The sequence below is a fragment of the Ascaphus truei genome, chromosome 3, assembly GCF_040206685.1.
Source record: "Ascaphus truei isolate aAscTru1 chromosome 3, aAscTru1.hap1, whole genome shotgun sequence".
Taxonomy (NCBI): domain Eukaryota; kingdom Metazoa; phylum Chordata; class Amphibia; order Anura; family Ascaphidae; genus Ascaphus; species Ascaphus truei.
In genome coordinates, this window is record NC_134485.1 from 105,020,205 (window position 1) to 105,038,503 (window position 18,299).

An 18,299-nucleotide genomic window follows, 5' to 3' on the forward strand; every position below is an offset into this window, starting at 1 on the left:
CTTAAGAAGGCTACTTCTATGTAGTGCAAAATCCTCAAGAAGGTAACATGGAGTGTTAGTGATGTCTCTCCACTGTCTGGAAGAATTGAAACAAGTGATAAGTGGCGTGTTTATATCATGTATTTTCCATATGATATGTGTGAGAGGATGTAACAGATCCAGGCATGTGGTAACTAGGAAGGGGGAAGGTATGACACATTAATGACAATTCCCCATCCTTGTCGGGACGTGTGTCCTCTTCTGACTGTCCTCGCTGCATGGGGCATCACTGCATGGGGCATCACTGGGACCTCTGCATGGGGCATCACTGGGACTTCCTGAGTATGTGCAGACTGCACCGCAGGGAATCAGCCACATCTCTGCTACACCATCACCCACAGCTAACTGCAGAGAGGAAGCAACTGGAAGAATAACCAGGCGTCTGGGAGAGCCTGACATTTCTGTGAGTCACCTCTCAGTAACAAGAAGCAGCTGCAGGCAGCAGGTCCGCCTCCTCCACCATCTCCCGGGTCTGCTCTGTGTGTTGGTGAATAGCAGCCTGTGGCACCTCGTCTTCGGAACCTGTGGGGGCTGCAGTCTGCGAGGTAAGTCCACCGCCCCATCACTTGGGCAGCTGCAGCCTGTGGGTAGTACTGTAGATATGGCAGTGTGGACTTTGTCACGTTGGCAGCCTTGGCAGGGTGAACATCCTTCTGTTCATTTCATGGTGATGGGAGCTGGCTATCTGCAGTCTGTGTCATGTAAAAGACCAAAGCAACGTTTACAAACGGAACATGTCCCTTATATACATGTGTGACTGCTAGTATCATTATTACACCATGATAAAGTAATATATATACACACACACACACACACACACACACACACACACACAAAATCAAAAACAGATAGTCAATACCGTTCTGTGGCTAAAGAAATTAGATACATTGATCTCTTCTTCGGTTGGTGTTACAATTTATTCAGCCAAAAACTTTCTTAAAAAAAAGCACCTGTGGGTGAATGCTATCCCTCCCCCCTGTGCAGTATGAAATGTATGACCTGAAGTGTTAAATGGTCCCTGAATGCTTGTGATGTAAGAGAATATGTGTATGTGTGTGTGTGTGTGTGTGTGTGTGTGTGTGTGTGTGTGTGTGTGTGTGTGTGTGTGTGTGTGTGTGTGTGTGTGTGTGTGTGTGTGTGTGTGTGTGTGTGTGTGTGACCTCAGGTCATAAATCGCATACTGCACGAGGGGGAGGGATAGCCTTCACCCACAGATGCTTTGTTTCAAGAAAGTTATTTGGCTGAATCAATTGTAACATCAACCGAAGAAGAGATTAGTGTATCTCGAAAGCTCGCACAAATAAAAGCATTTCGTTAGCCACAGAACGGTATCGATTATCTGTTTTTGATTATAAAGCTCAGCTAACACGGTACAGATACCTCTACACACACACGCACACGCACACGCACACGCATTAGTACTAATTAGATAATCATATCGATGGTTTTGCTAACTAAATATTATAAATTAAATTACTTCATCACATAATGCATTACGAGCTACTTCATTTTATCTATATATATAATTGGTTTCCAACCTTTTAATGTTTAAGGAACCGCATAATTATATTATGAAATTCTGCGGAACCCCAACCCTCTCTAATGGCGCGTCGGAGATCAGATACATTGTAAGGAACCCCAACTCCCTCTAATAGCGCGTCTGAGATCAGATGCATTGTAAGGAACCCCAACCCTCTCTAATAGAGCATCTGGTCTCAGATGTATTGTAAGGAACCCCAACCCTCTCTAATAGAGCATCTGGGCTCAGATGTATTGTAAGGAACCCCAACCCTCTCTAATAGAGCATCTGGGCTCAGATGTATTGTAAGGAACTCCAACGATCTCTAATAGAATGTCTGAGATCAGTTGCATGAATGGAACCCCAACCCTCTCTAATATATCACGTGGGCTCAGATGTCAGGAACTCCAACAATCTCTAATAGCGTGTCTGAGATCAGATGCATTGTAAGGAACCCCAAACCTCTCTAATAGCGCACGTGAGGTCAGATGCATTGTAAGGAACTCCAACCCTCTATAATAGCGCGTCTGAGATCAAATCCATTGTAAGGAATCTCAACCCCCTCTAATAGCGCGTCTGAGATCAGATGCATGGAATGGAACCCCAACCCCCTCTAATAGCGCGTCTGAGATCAGATGCATGGTAAGGAACCCCAACCCTCTCTAATAGCGCGTCTGAGATCAGATGCATGGTAAGGAACCCCAACCCTCTCTAATAGCGCCTCTGAGATCTGATGCATTGTACATTTTTCTGTATTTGGTAACATTTTTAATTGACCTAACGATTGCACTTAACCCTTTAAGGACACCCGGGGAACCCAAGTGTTCTTAGGAACCCCACTTGAAAAACAGAGATCTATATCTATAATTTTGTGCACATGACATACTTGAAAACAAGAGGTGAATCTCAATGTATTTTGTCCTGGTAAAATATTTTATTTATATATATATTTATATACACACACAAACAAATCGATACTGTTCTGTGGCTAACTAAATGCTTTTATTTGTGCGAGCTTTCGAGATGCACTGATCTCTTCTTTGGGCGATGTTACAATGGATAAAGCAAGAAAAGTTTTACTTTAAAATAGTCTGGAATGTTATCAGTGGATGAAACCTATCCCTCCCCCCTGTGCAGTATGTGATTTATGACTTTAGGTGTTAAATGGTCCCTGAATTTTTGTGATGTAAGAGTGTGTGTATGTGTGTATGTGTGTATGTGTGTAAATATACATTTATAAAGTGCTCACAGTGTATACAGCTCTTTACAAAAGGTGTGTGTGGAGGGGGAGTGTATACCATTGGTGTTGGTGAGTGTTGAAATGTAAGAGGGTGTTGCATTACTATACATGTGTGTGGATACTATGTAGTCCCTATTGGTATATAGGGATATAATTACATTGTACATTTGTATGTGTAAGAGACAGGTGTGTGTGCATTCATATAGCGCAGTATTTATAGACATGCATGAGAATTAGCACTCATGGGAAGAGAGTTCTTGTGTGTGTGTGTGTGTGTGTGTGTGTGTGTGTGTGTGTGTGTGTGTATGTGTGTGTATATATATATATATATATATTTATATATATAAATTAGTATTAGTAAGTATTCCAAAGTATGTGGTAATAGTAAATAGTTGCATTTTACATTGTGTGGATGTAGTCAGGGAAATGGGGATAACCGGTAGGTGATGGCTAGATGTATTTGCCATGCACTGGTTGTGAGGAAGCCCTGTGTTGCTGCAAGCCGTTGCCATGCCTGTGCATAAGGACACTGTTCCTGGCTTGGTTCAGTGCTGCAGGCTTTGGAGCTGACTGTGTTAGACTTGGTTTAGATCCCTAGGAATTTCCTGCTCTCATATTACTGCATCAATCCAGCAAACTTCACCCCAGTCTGGCAGAGGAAGCTTTTGTGCTTCATTGTTTTACAGTGAGGGGGGGGGGGGGGGGGGGGAAATCAACCAGTGGTTATCCTATACACACCATGACTTATGTAAACTTCTTCCACAGAGATGTTTCATTAATGAGGTAAGATGTTTTTCTATCCTGCAGACACCCTGGTAGAAAGTCTTTCCTTCTGAGGTTGAATATGGGGTGGATCTTTAGTCTTTGCCATAAATAAAGAAGTATTTTTTTTCTTAAAGGAGCAATCCAAGCGGAGTTTCTTTTTGCATTTTATTTTTCATTTTAACACAGTATTGAAGCAGGGGGTCTCCAAAGCTGAACCCCATTCATTTCAGCTCCGGAGACCCCCTGCTTCCCGAGATACACACCTCCAAAGAGGGTGCCTGTATCTCAGCAAAGTTTAAAGCTCCCGCATCACTCAGGCCAATAGGAAGCCTCACTGGATGACATCACGGCTTCCAATTGGCCCTCAGGGCGCGGGAGCTGTGAAACTCCGTCATTACATGAACCCTTCTAGCCATACGGCTACCGGCACTTCCTGTGGAGGTCTGTATCTCCAAAAGTAGGGGGTCCCCGGAGCCGGGTCCGGCATTAGGCTTTGTGGCCCCAAGGTGGCACGCTGGCAGTGGGGTGCCTCCTGTAAAAAAGTTAAGGGGACTTACCTTCATGAGCAGCCCTCCTCCACCAGCATCACAGTGTCATGACATGTATGTATGTATGTACTGTATATCTTTATTTATATAGCGCCAATAATGTACATAGCGCTTTACAGCAGTAATACACGTGACATAATCATGTAAATAACAAATAATAGAAATAACACATAATGGGAAGAAGTGCTTCTGACATAAGTGACATTTAGGAAAACTTGTCCCTGCCCCGAAGAGCTTACAATCTAATTGGTAAGTAGGAAGAACGTTCATAGACAGTAGGAAGGTGTTCTGGTATGTGGGTCTGCAAGGGGCCAAGGTTAATGTGTGAGGTGTAAAGTATCAGCCATGGAGCTACGCATATGCTTTGTTAAGCAGGTGTGTTTTAAGGTGCGTCTTAAAGGTGGATAGAGAGGGTGCTAGTCGGGTATTGAGGGGAAGGGCATTCCAGAGGTGCGGGGCAGTCAGTGAGAAAGGTTTAAGGCGGGAGAGGGCTTTAAATACAAAGGGGGTAGGGAGAAGACATCCTTGAGCAGAACGCAAGAGTCGGGATGGTGCATAACGAGAAATTAGGGCTGAGATGTAAGGAGGGGCAGAAGAGTGAAAAGCTTTAAAAGTGAGGAGGAGAATTGAGTCTGTGATACAGGATTTGATAGGAAGCCAGGAGACATCGCGGTGTCATTCGACGTCGGTCACCATGGCAAAGCGACGCTACAGGAGGCGGCCCACTCTGGAAGAGGTAACGGATAAAACACACCCCTCCCCACACCTATCTGTCTTTGCGGGTCAGGGGGCCCCGCAATCCCTCCTCTCGGCGTCGGGATACAACTTCTGACGGGGGTGGGAGGAGGGGGAGGGGTTTCTGGAGGAGGGGGGGGCCCTGTGCTCCCTTCTCCAGCTCCCCAACTCCAGTCAAGTGAAAGTTGGTTCCCTGTGCTGACACGAAGAAGAGGAGGGATCGTGGGGCTTGCTCATCTTGCCCTAAGGCCGGCCCTGCCCGGAGCTGAAATGAATGGGGTTTAGCTCCGGAGATCCCCTGCTTCAATACTGTGTGAAAAATAATAACAATGGCAGAAACAATCGCTCTCTTGGTTTGCCGCTTTAAAGGAGACAAGAAATAGACATTTAAGCTCCATGCTACATGATAGAGGAATCACTGTTCTTTTGCTGTGAGAGGGGTGCGCAGTATACTGTATGGAGGAGCAAAGCATTTCTGAGGTTTAATCATTGCATTCGTCGTATTCTGAAAACTAATCTTCTAACGTATATTCAGTAGGTCCCATTTAAGATGGCTGGCACGGGGGGGGGGGGGGGGGAGAGGGGCGCCGGATTTTACTGGGGGGGGGCGCGGGCGGTTGCAGAGGCCCCTCGCTCTTCCCCGAGGCATTTAAATAAAATGCCGGGGGACCGCGCGAGGTCTCTGCAACCGCAACTTACCTGGATTCAGCCGGCTTCTGGTCACGTCGCCGTGACAATGCGCCATCAAATGACGCAGCGGGGTCATGTGACGGGAGCGTCGTCATGGAAACGCGCTCGGCGTCATTTGACGCCAGGTCACTGGGGAGGGAGGGCGGGTGCGAGCTCTGGAGTTGGCACACGGGGGGGGGGGGGGGCAAAAACAAAACTTTGCACACCCCTGTAATATAACACTTAATGGGAATAAGAGCTTCAGACACAAACGTAACAATAGGAAATCGAGTCCCTGCCCCGAAGAGCTTACAATCTAAGTGAGCTACATTTAGCTGTACAGACTGCACTTTATTAAGTAATATTTATGTTGAAAAAACAGAACTGTCTAAAAATAAAAAATAAATATTTGAAAAGAAAATGGAATTGTAAATAAAAGAAATAGTGCCACTTTATTTATTTTTGTATTACAGAATGGAAGCAGGGGGGTCTTCGGAGCTGAACTGTGTTAATTTCAGCTCCAGGTACCCAGAGGGATACAGGGGGTGCTAGTATCTCTCTGCAAGCTTAAATATCCTGGTCACACTGGCCAATAGGAACCCATACAGGATGAGGTTAGAGTGTCTTATTAGCCCGTGTGACGCAGGGCATTTAAACGCTGCTATTATGGCTGCAGGGATACCGGCACCCCCTACGGAGGTAAGTATCTCTGGGAGCAGAGGGTCCCCAGAGGTGTAATGAGCACAGTTCAGCTCCGGAAACCCCCTGCTTCAATCCTGTAATAAAAAATACATTTCATTTATTTATTTATAAAATGTTTTACCAGGAAGTAATACATTTAGAGTTACCTCTCGTTTTCAAGTATGTCACAGGCACAGAGTTATGATGACAAATAAATGGTTAAAAATACATAGTTACATTAAGTGAACAGGGTTATACATTATATACAAGACATTGCATGCACAGTTAGAGATAATATATGTTATAGGCGTATGTAATAGTTACAGACCAGATTAAAATGTGTGACAGCTTTAGTTTTGAAAGAACTTAAACTGGTGGTGGATGTGAGAGTCTCTGGTAGGTTGTTCTAGTTTTGGGGTGCACGGTAAGAGAAGGAGGAGCGGTCGGATACTTTGCTGAACCTTGGGACCATGAACAGTCTTTTGGAGTCAGATCTCAGATGATAGGTGCTGCATGTGGTAGGGGTGAGGAGCTTTTTCAGGTAGACGGATAGCTTGCCCAGAAAGTATTTGAAGGCAAGACAGGAAAAATGAACTTTGTGCCTAGACTCAAGTGATGATAAAATGAATCCCCTATTGCTGCTTTAACTTCATGGCATTTTGTTAAAACAGATATATCAAAATCTTGGATGTGGATCATCGAAACGATTAGGTACAATTAGGGTTTGTTGGGTAAAAAAAAGTGACAGCTATCCTCCAACAAGCAACGTACAGTAAATATAGTGGAAATATTGGAATAATAGAAACGAAGATAAAAAAATAATTTGTTGCTTTATCACACATGAAAAGATCAGCAAAGAATGATAAAGGAGGCCATCATGCATGTTACACGTGTTCTGTTCCATGATGCAGCCTAGTAATACATTCAAATAATCTCATAAGCATTTATGGTGATGTAGAGAGAAAGCATTTATGGGGATAGCTGCTTTGCGCAAATCAAGCTGCTCAACCAGGTCTTGCCAGAGAGTGGCAGCTGTTCTCCTGCCACGTGTTGCCCAAATCAAACATGGCTACCTTTGATTGGTACTGTTTATACTATGCTCCCTGAAAGAATGAATGAATACCAGTTGAGTGGCAGCTGCCGTGGACCTGGATGGCAGATATAGGAATAGGAACATACGTTGATGTTTCGGCCTTCTAAATTCTTTGTGTGTTTATTGACTACTGCAGGGGCGGCCAACTCTAGTTCTCAAGGGCCACCAACAGGTCAGATTTTCAGGACATCCCTGCTTCAGCATAGCTGGTGCAGTCAAAGACCGAGCCACTGATTGAGCTACCTGTGTTGAAGCAGGGATATCCTGAAAACCTGACCTGTTGATGGCCCATGAGGTGAGTGAGGGCCAGCCTAATAGGCTTTGCGGGGCCCAGGGCAACACTATGGTACCGGCTCTCTGACGATCCAGGGGCACCACGCTTCCTCCTCTAGGCGCTGGGATCCAACTTATGACCGGAGAGGGGAGCTGGAGTAGAGGGGGCCCCGCGCTCCAACCTCCAGCTCCCCCCCTCCGGACGGGTGAAAGTAGAATCTTGGTGCCAACGGGAGCGAGAGGAGGGAGCGCGGGGCCCCCCAAAGGCGCGGGGCCCAAGGCGGCTCCTTGCTCGCCTTACACTAAGGCCGAGTCCTGAGAACTGGAGCTGGCCAACCCTGGACTACTGCTTCTGTTTGGGAGGCTGCTCCTCCTTTGTTTACAGCGGCTCTGCTCCAAGTTCATGGGATTTTGTAGTCATATTGTGTCTCTTCCTATACCTGAGTTTTGGAAACCTCAAGAACTGAACTCATTCTGTCTTCACCTCCTAATAACCTTGGCACTTTCCTAATTAAAACATTTGCATCCCAGCACTGAATCCGTGTAACCTTGCAAGCTACTCAGTCAGTGGCTGTTACTGACGGCTTCCACTTTTACTCGCTCCAAGTCTCCAGATTTTAGAGGTAAATTTCTAATAAACCTGTGCAGTTCTGGTCTGGAAGATGTCCCAGGGCTCAGATAAGTGCAGATAAATATATACGATGGCTTTTTGGTGAGAATACTGCTCCATCACCTTCAGAAAATGAGGGGCCTCTTTTTAAATTGCTCTTGCCTCAGGCAGTGAAGGATTTATTGTGCGGTTGATGCGAAAAACTAATTGTACACTATTCTGTTCCACATAGGAAGTCTTTGTCTCCAAGCCTTTGACTCTTGACAGTTGTTGACAATGAGCGTTCTTCCCCCAGTGCGGAGGGACAGGATTGTGGCAGAGCTGCCCCAGGTAAGGCAGAGAACAATTCTATTATTTGTAACTTAAGAAGACAATACAGAAATCTATGTATGTGTTTTTATTTAGAGTTAATCATGTTAACAAAACGGTCATTAATACATAGTAAACTGTAATACAACAAATGCATCAAGCAAACAAAAGATACACAGTAGAAAAGTAATCCAGGCCTTAAAGACATTAACCATGCATTAGGGATTTACTTGGAGCGTGCCGTCTTATTTTTAATGAGGCAAAGTGAAGTGACTTGAGGGTTTCTAGCTATCCTTTTATTACATGAAGATGTCCACATAAGTCTGGTTTGGAATATTGGGATGGTTTGTTGTAAGAGCGCAGCTACATTGACGATATCTCTCACAAAAGGAAGTCTCTGCCAGTTTAGGCTTTTACAATGACCAATCCATATTCATATTGGACATTGTGATTCATAATTAGAAAGCCTCACTAATGATTAGGAGAATGTTTTTGGATGTATTTCAGGCTTATTATGACACGGTTGGAACATGCAAGCGCCTTTCTGTTATGTTCTCCAAATCATTCATAATGGGAAACAATGAATGCTCCCTATTATTTTAATACTTGTTGCCCTAATACCTATAAACTCAATATTATGGGCCTTGATACAATACGTATTTGTAATTAATTGTCCAGTAGTTTGAGGGCAAACCTAGCAGGTTTACATAGTGTGCAGAATCAGATGGCAACACTAAGGCTAAGGCCCCGCTCCCAGAGCAGCGCACCCGCACTGCAGACAGGCGGTGCGCTGACATACACAGACCGCGATATGCGGTCTGTAGGGAGCGGGAGCGGAAGGTGGGTGGGAGTGGGAGGTTTGACAGGGAGGGGGGGCGTGGCTTGAGCGGAGGGACCCGCTACTCTCCCCCCCCCCTCCCTCCACGGACTCGGGCTGGAGCTGCTGAGGGTAAGTTTAAACACACACACACGCAGGCACTCATACATACACACACACACACAGGCAGGCAGGCACTCACGCACTCATACACACACACGCGCGCACACACACACAGGCAGGCACTCACGCACTCATACCCACACAGACAGAGGCAGGCACTCACGCACTCAGGCACACACATACACACACAGACAGGCACGCACGCACTCAGACATACACACAGACAGGCACTCACGCTTTCACTCCACACTCCTCCCCGCTCCCCGAAGCCTCTCCTCCTCCCGAAGCCTCCCCTCCCCATTGGCTCACAGCCACACCACGTGACGCGTCAACGCTAGGAAACACCATTCTCTTGTGTCTCCTAGCGGCTGACGCGCCACAGTGTGTAGTCAGCTGTGCCGCCAGGGGGGACCGGGACCGGCTCGCGAGGATTCCCCTGCTGGTGGGGAACTCGCGACATGGCCGCCCGCGCCAACGAGCGCAGCGGGACCGAGGCCTTAGTGATTTGCACAAGATCACATTGACGCTGTATATTACTGAGGCAGCTTCTCCCAATTCAGAGGTCAGCATCCTAATCACCAGGACATTGATAATTGTGGGATTCCTATAGAATAGGATAACATGCTCTCGGGGTATGCAGCTGCATCCATCCCACACTACAGTGCTTATTCGTGGCATCTATAAAAATCAGAAAACACGTAGCGACACAATCAGCCACAATAATGAAGCCATGTGTAATGATTTATTGATTTGTTATTCTGTTTCTGTCTTTCATTCTCCTTCTCTGAGGCAATTTAACAGTATTTGCTCTTGCCAAGGTGAAGAGTGGGGGAGTAGAAAGTTTCTATGTTATTCTTTACCTTTAAATGTTACAGATACTTTTTTTTTTTCTTTTAAACTTTATTTATTACTATCACACAGATACATATAATATCAACTTTCACAGTACAGCTTTACATTTGCTACTTATACAGCTTTTGGTTATAAAATACACATAGTATAATGTATACCCGACTGCTGCCTCAGATTCTCTATCTATGCTTAGCTTTCGATCTTGAAAGTGCTTCATACCTGGTTGTGGTCTTTTATTTTCTTCCCCTTTTCTTTCGGGCTTATCTCCTCCTTCAGAAGATACATTTTACTCCTGTCCTCAACATTTTTATTATCTAGGAGATAGGCCCAACTCCACATAAAACAGACATAGAAAATACAAAAAATAAAAAAAAATCCTATTCTAAATCTTAACTTTGACGGAAAGTCACTCTAACTGAATGGATGTATCTCTCTAGTTCCTTTCTCTTAAACACTTTATGTTACAGATACTTTATTGCGGTATAGCACAATAAACAATATAACAATCAAACTGCACTGTACAATATTCCAACTCTAAATGTAAACATTTTCACAATAACAATAAATGTAACTTGCATTATCAACAACATTAAAACCGATTATACTTCCTGAATACTGACTGACTTATTGTACAGGTAGTCCTCGCTACCCAACGTTTCACTTTACAACGAATGGCATATCCAATGCATTACAATGCAACCCTATGGGCCGTTTTTCGACGCCGGAATGCGTTATCCGACGCCTGAATGCGTTATCCAACGCTCCCCGCCACTGATTAACATGGGACTCACTTTACAACGGTTTCACTATCCAACGCTGCTTCCAGAACGGATTCCGGTGGATAACCGAGGACTGTCTGTAGCTTTTTTTTTTTTTTACACCTGAACATTTTATAGTGTAGAAGAATACTATTTTATTTCACTTGATGGAGCTGTGTTTTGCATTTTATAAACTTTACAGGTTGGGAAGGAGTATGCAAATTGCCCCTTACGATAGTGATGACCTATGGGTCATTTAACAACATACAATCCAAAGGCAGAGGCTAGCTGCCAGCTTCAATCACACCTTTCTATTATAATGCTAAACCTTATAATGGGCTTATGAACACATTGCACAGAACTTTGCAAACATTCTAATTGAATTGTTTAAGCAGGAAAACTACATTCACCCCCCTCCCCCCTTTTTATATGTAAAGCGATGACAATGTAGAGTTCTACATTCTTCACCTAAACTGGCAATCGTCTGGTGCTCCTGTTACAAATGTGTAAAAATACAGATTGTGTGCCTACCATATTGTCCGTCTTTCAGTTTCAATCGATCCTTCAGCCAGTGTAACTCAGCAGCTACAATGTATCCTTATATTATTACTAAGGTAACATTATCTATTGTTACAGTTTGCAGCTCAAACTGCTGGGAACATTGGAAACAAATGATAACAAACAGTAAGTCCTATGTTGCAAAGATCTTGCACTGCTGAGGAGGTGGGCTAAAACCTGCTATAGAAATCACACGATGCTTTAAAACTCGTTCAAAATGACATTAAGAGTTGAATTTTAAAAAAACCAAACAGTCACTATTATCTAATACCACAGAACTGATTTATTAAAAACCCATAAGATTTCACAAATGTTGCGGCTTCAAGCATTTTGTTGTACTCTTGGAACTAGTGTAGGAGAATCAAATTCAGCATCTGTAGTAAAGATAAAAGTGTTCTAATAAGATCTTGGTTACATTCATTTAGGGTTGTGTCCCCCATTTGATTAAAGCAGCAATCCTGGCTGCTCAGGGTTTTTATTTATTATTACCCCCTCTTTTTACAGGACGGGAACTTGGGGGTCCCCAGAGCTGGACCCACCCCTGCCCTTCCTTCGGTCCATTAAATATTTACCGGTAAAGGCGCAAAACATGTCCGTGCCACCCAGGAGAAACAAAATGGTGGTTTCAATCTCCCGCGTCACACGGGCCAATAGGAAGCAGCAACGTCAGCTGTGGGGACTTCCTGTTGCCCCGCGACCTGCATAAACCAGGAAGTAACACCGCTAAATGTGGGGTGGGGGGTTGCTTCTTTAAGGAATACAGGCGTACCCCAGTTTAAGGACACTCACTTTAAGTACACTCGCGAGTAAGGACATATCGCCCAATAGGCAAACAGCAGCTCACACATGCGCCTGTCAGCACGTCCTGAACATCAATACCAGCTCCCTACCTGTACCGAAGCTGTGCGCAAGCGGGGAGGCTATAGAGCCTGTTACACATGCGTTATTTACATCAGTTCTGCACGTACTGTATATGATGATTCCAGTACAGTACATGCATCGATAAGCACATTTTCGCTTTACATACATGCTCCGGCCCCATTGCGTACGTTAATGCGGGGTATGCCTGTACATCACAATCATTTACATAATTATGGCCAAAGCTGCCAATAGCGGGTTCGGGCCCCAGTGAAAAAAAGTTTTTCGGCCCCCAGCAAGGGCAGACCGTCTGAAAATCTTTACACAGGATTTGTGACAAAAACATATGCAACATAGATGGGCCCCGGGGCCCCTTCCAGACCACCAAGCCCTGGTAATTTGTACTGTCTCCCCCCCCCCCCTCTCATTGGCCCTGATTATGGCATTAGGCTGAAATTATGTCAACTTTCTGTGATGTATGCATTTTATTTCAGTCAGGTCCACATTTGATGTAAACTCATTTAATTCCAGAACCGGTAGACAAAACCCCTGTCTCAGAATTTAATGGGGGCCTCACACAGTTGGGAGCGGGCATCTGTGTTTTGGGATTTCACCATAAAATATCATGTTAAAATAGCTGTAGATGTTAACATACTCTTTACAAACAAATAACATTAATTCTTCAGTTGTAACCCCCTATTCTCATGTTGAGATAAAGTTAATTGCAAACTTACTTGCCGACGAAGAAGCAGAAATCTGTTTTGTAGATAGAGGAAATATATAAGGTGTAGTGAAACGCTGATTTTCAAATAACTTGTTTCGTTCATCCACTACAGGATAATATTCAGTATTTATATTCTAATAACTGAAGAAAGGCAAAAAAAAAAAAAAAAAACCCCAGTTCATGTCAACTTCACATTAGACTTTCTTCTTCTATCTCGTAGTCCCAGATCCACAAAAGGGTATTAAGCTTTAGCCTGTCTTTACTTCCACCCATATGAATGGGAATAAAGGTGGGATAAAGCTTTATCACCCTATTGTGGATCTTGCCTTTCTTCCTGGAATTCCTTTAGCAATGGGGACTTTATGCAGATAGTTATTCACGGCAGGATGAGGAAACCCCGGGGCAGAGCCCAGATCAGCCCATTTATCGAGCACATTAATTTATTTATTTATAAAATGTTTTACCAGAAAGTAATACATTGAGCGTTACCTCTCGTTTTCAAGTGTGTCCTGGGCACAGAGTTATGATGACAAATACATGGTTACATTAAGTGAGCAGAGTTATACATTATATACAAGACATTGCATGCACAGTTAAAGATAATATATATTATAGCAAAGGCAGTGGGGTCAACTAAGGAGCCCGACCCCGAGAAGTCTCTCCTTGCAATAGCGACCAGTTACTGGTGCAAAGAAGATGGAGAGGATAGATGCTGCCAATCACCACCAAACCAACATGAACTGAGTCAACGAAAGCCCAAGCAGGATGGACTAATCTTTCTTTTTAACCTGGCCCTACCTTGGCTACGCCAATGAGGAAACCATTTCCACAACAGAACCTTCAGTTGGTTTACCGGATTTCCTTAACGTTTAGTCTGCCAGAGGGGTCCAGTAATCTGTTGTAGCCCTCTCAGGTACTGACCTGGTTAGTCCTCAATGCTCAGCAGATTAAAAACATCAGCATTATCACACTTCAAACTGATGTATTTAAACTCTTTTCTCATAATGCTGTTGGCATTTGTTCTGCTTTTTATTCCCCTGGGCAAAACATTGTACAAAGACACATAAAGTGTAACGTTCTCCTGCACATACATACTACATGCATAATTCAGGCAGCTCCTGATATGTTATCCATTATACTGTATATAGAAATTAGATACATGATTAAATGAGCACAGCCTTTTTCACTGGATGTGTAGGAGACTGTTGCTATTCCTATTTATTTTACCCACCCCCCAAGTATGTAATGTAACACCAATTACGCACCAAGCTTCCAGCGCTCTGCCTGTGTGGTCTCAACCCCCTCGCTGCAGCTATAGACCTTCATGTCTGAGCAAGCACAAGCAACTATCTAAGGATTAATTCTAAACAGGATGTAACAGTTAATAACATACTCAGTTTAGACAGATATATGCATGGAAATATGGATACAGTGAATATCACATAAAAATAGAGACTGAACTGGTTTTGTTGCAAAAAGAGTGAGGTTTACACAGATGTCGGTTAAAGGAGCTGCAGTTCAAGCAATATCCTAGATGTGTGTTTTTTCCCCCCATAAATTAGTTCTGTGCTTCAGTAGGTCCCCGCTTCTCGGCATTTCGCTTCTCGGTGATCCGTCAATACTGTGGTACCGAGAAGGGGGCTGCCATGTCTGCGCATGTGCAGAACGGGGACAGATGAGTTGGCGCATGCGCAGAAGGGGGAGTGGCCGAGGTCGCGGTTGCGCAGAACGGGGGAGCGGCTGAGTTTGCGCATTTGCAGAAGGGGGGACTGCAAGTCTGTGCATGCGCAGAAGGGTAGGAGACGCCGAAAATCGCCGGTTCCGTTTGGCGGCGATTTTCGCTTTGCGGTGGCGCCATGGAACGAGACCCGCCGTATGAGCGGGGCCCTCCTGTATAAGAAAATATTTGTAGAATTACAAAAAAAAAAAAATTTAAAGACATTTTTAATGTATTTTAAGGTAACAAGCATTTTTGTTTCTATAGCAACCATTTACAAAGCCACATCCCCTTCCTCTTCTGAGACAGGCTCTGGCACCCCCCTTTTTGAGCCATGCCCTCTCTCTAGCAGTGCACCAATTGTATCTAGTGCCTGCCTGGTAACATGATCTTCCCCACAGAACTTTGAATCTTGGGTCCTCATCTGCAGCACTGACAGTGATTTAAAGAACCCCCGAGCCAAATCATTGCCGATCGATCACAAGAGAACAGATTGATCGGCAACTTAGCTAATTACTTGTCAGTGTGCAGATTGTATTGATACACATATTGAATGGAAAAAATAATAATTAAAAAATATGGCAGCTTGAACTGCAGCTTTAAAATGCACATGCAACTTCTGACAAACACAGCCTACTGTGGATTAGTTGTGTGTGCACACTGTTGAGACACAGCGAGACGTTGAGTGATTTGGCATTTTTCTTTCTCAGTGCCATAGTTGATGTATGGCTGTGTATGTTAATGGTGATACAATTTGACTATGCGCACTCACACCGTAGGAAATTATAACCACAGGATTAATGAATTCAATACTCTATAGCAGGGGAGCGCAATCTTTTTTCGCTGCGCCCCCTGCTGGCTTTCCCCCTCTTCTTGTGCACCCCCCCCCCCTCTTACCTTGATTCAGACGTCCTAACGTCATGACGTCACGTTGTCATGGCAACGTGACGTCACATGACCCCATGGCGTTGCGTCACCAGGAGCGTCTGAATCAAGGTAAGTAAGGTTTACAGAGGCCCTGCAGCTCCCCCGACATTCATTTAAGTGCCTTCGGGAACCGCGTGCAGGGCCTCTGTAAACCACGTGCCACCCACATCGAGTCTCGGGCGCGCCCCCCACTTTGCGCACCGCTGTTCTATAGGGTAATAATATAAGTATATGCACAGAACATTCTGAATAGAAATGCCTGGTAAGGTCTCAATATCCCCTTAACGCTGCAGACCAAACAATATCCTACATGTGTTTTTTAAATAAATCTTTTCTGTACTATGAGAAAATACTTGTAGCATTTGTTTGAAACAACTCTGAATGATATTTTTAATGTATTATAATGTAACAAGCCTTTTTTGTTTCTATAGCAACCATTTACAAAGTCACAGATACTGAGTGAACCCCCGAGCCGAATCTTCACCTATCGATCTCAGGAGACCGGACCGATCGGGAACTTAACTAATTACTTATCATGGTGTGGATTGTATTAAAGGGGAATTTTTTTTTAATAAAAGCCGGCAGCTTGGACTGCTGCTTTAAGGAAACATCCGTCAATAAATCCATAACATAGTGAAATAATTGTGGGGAAAAGATCTCTGCCTTAAAGCGGCAAAACGTGAAATCTTATGTTTTTAAAAATAAATAAAGCAGTTGTGTAGTGTTAGATAATACCTACTGCATTAAAAAAAATATATATATTCAACTCTTAATACCATTTTAAAAGAGTTGTTATATACTGATAATCGTTTGATTTCTATAGCAGCCTTTAGCCACCTCCCCAGCAGTGCAAGATCTTTGCAACACTTTCCTGTTAGTGATCATTTGTTGCCAATTTTTACATAGGATTAAAGCAGGGGGTCTCCGGAGCTGAAATGAATGGGGTTCAGCTCTGGAGATCCCATGCTCCCGAAGAGGCTTACTTTCGTAGGGGGTTCTGGTAGCTGCTCCGGCCCGGCTATGCGGTTTATGTAGTAGCAGCTTTTCCTATGGTCCAATAGGAAGCTGTGACATCATCCAGTGCGGCTTCCTATTGGCCCGTGTTACAAGGGCGGTTTTAAACTTCACTGAGATTCTGGCACTCTTTACGGAGATAAGTATCTCGGAAATCATAGGGTCCCCGGAGCTGAAATAGATGGGGGAGACCCCACTGCTTCAATCTCATGTAAAACAAGAATAAAAAATGGCTTCGTTATACGTTTAAAAAGATGAGAAGGACACCGGTCTTGAAAAAAAAATTCAATTTGTATTGAAGCGTTCACATACAGAAACGTAAAGCATACCAACAGCGAATGCATAAAAATGCAAAAAAACAGTTACATAGCTGACACACTCGCCTGAAGAGACTCTGCGTTTCTGTGAGCCGCCCTGTGTGGAGAGTCTGAATAACAAGGAAACAGAGAATGCTCGCTCTACCTGTAGGGCGCTCACCCAGGATAACAAACTTCATTAGAAGTTTACTGAGTACATACCAAGGGGGGGGAGAGGGGAGATGAAATATCCTTTTGTAAGGTGCACGCCTAAAAAAATAAAAAAAATGCAGCGGTATCGAATGAAATGCTGTGCTATTAATTATACCAGTATATCTCTCTTAGTATAATTAAATCCTTGTCCTGAAATCTAACGATGGTCTAGAAATGGGTAATTTAGTTTGTGTTCAAGAACAAATACCTTGATGTATAGGGTATTTGTAGGATCACCAAATAAATGTTTAAAATGAACTTTAATACATCATATAATAAATAAGTGCACTCAAACTTTAAAGTGCACCTTACAAAAGAGTCTAAATAACCCATGAAGTTGTGTACCTCTTATAGGTGCTTCCCCTCTTACTGCAAATGTGTTGCGCCTGTTGACGGCTGCCATTGCCGCAACTGACGCATGCCAGTTTGTAGTCATGGCAACGCTGTATATAACACTGCCATGACTAACACCCTCTCTGTGTATGTTAATGCGCATACCAAGAAAAGTGCGAGAAGGAGGTGGGGTGGATGGTGGTTTTTGGCTCTGTAACAAGGCTGAGGGATTCTTGAATGTTTAGAGGAACGATGTGTAACCAGTTGGCTTTCTGGAGCAAGGAGGGCAGAAAGCCTAGAGTTAAATCACTTCTCCTCCACACAACAGAAATATTGGTTTAGCTTTCCAATTACTACTGCATAGACAAAGAAGCAGTGAGAGGTGACTGTAAGCGGAGCCGCAGAAAGCTTTCCCGGGGCCCAGGACTAGAATTTGCACTCCCCCCCCTCCCAGTGTCGGGGCCTTGCAAGACCCCCCTCTATCTCACACACACCCATCTCTCCCCTCCATCCTTCCTCACTTCCCTCTCCCATGCCCCCACCTTTCTCCATGCCCCCACCTCTCCCATGCCCTCACCTGTCTCCCACCTCTCTCTCACATTCCACCTCTCTCTCCCACTCCCCCACC

The 18,299-nt window shown here is 44.2% G+C and overlaps 1 protein-coding gene across 3 annotated transcripts in view; it reads left to right on the forward strand.

Annotated features, from left to right (window-relative positions):
• Positions 1-212: 212 nt before the first annotated feature.
• The window catches only part of RAB34 (RAB34, member RAS oncogene family), a 34,085-nt gene continuing 15,998 nt past the window's right edge, over positions 213-18,299 (forward strand). The window contains exons 1-3 of one of the 3 annotated variants that reach the window (XM_075589254.1): positions 8,405-8,502; positions 11,668-11,715; positions 16,247-16,353. In XM_075589254.1, coding sequence (XP_075445369.1) covers positions 16,351-16,353 — 3 coding nt within the window. In that variant the 5' untranslated portion in view covers positions 8,405-8,502; positions 11,668-11,715; positions 16,247-16,350. Of the gene's footprint in view, positions 585-8,404; positions 8,503-11,667; positions 11,716-16,246; positions 16,354-18,299 lie in introns of those variants that run through there. The other 2 variants (XM_075589252.1, XM_075589253.1) reach the window with 2 other exon arrangements.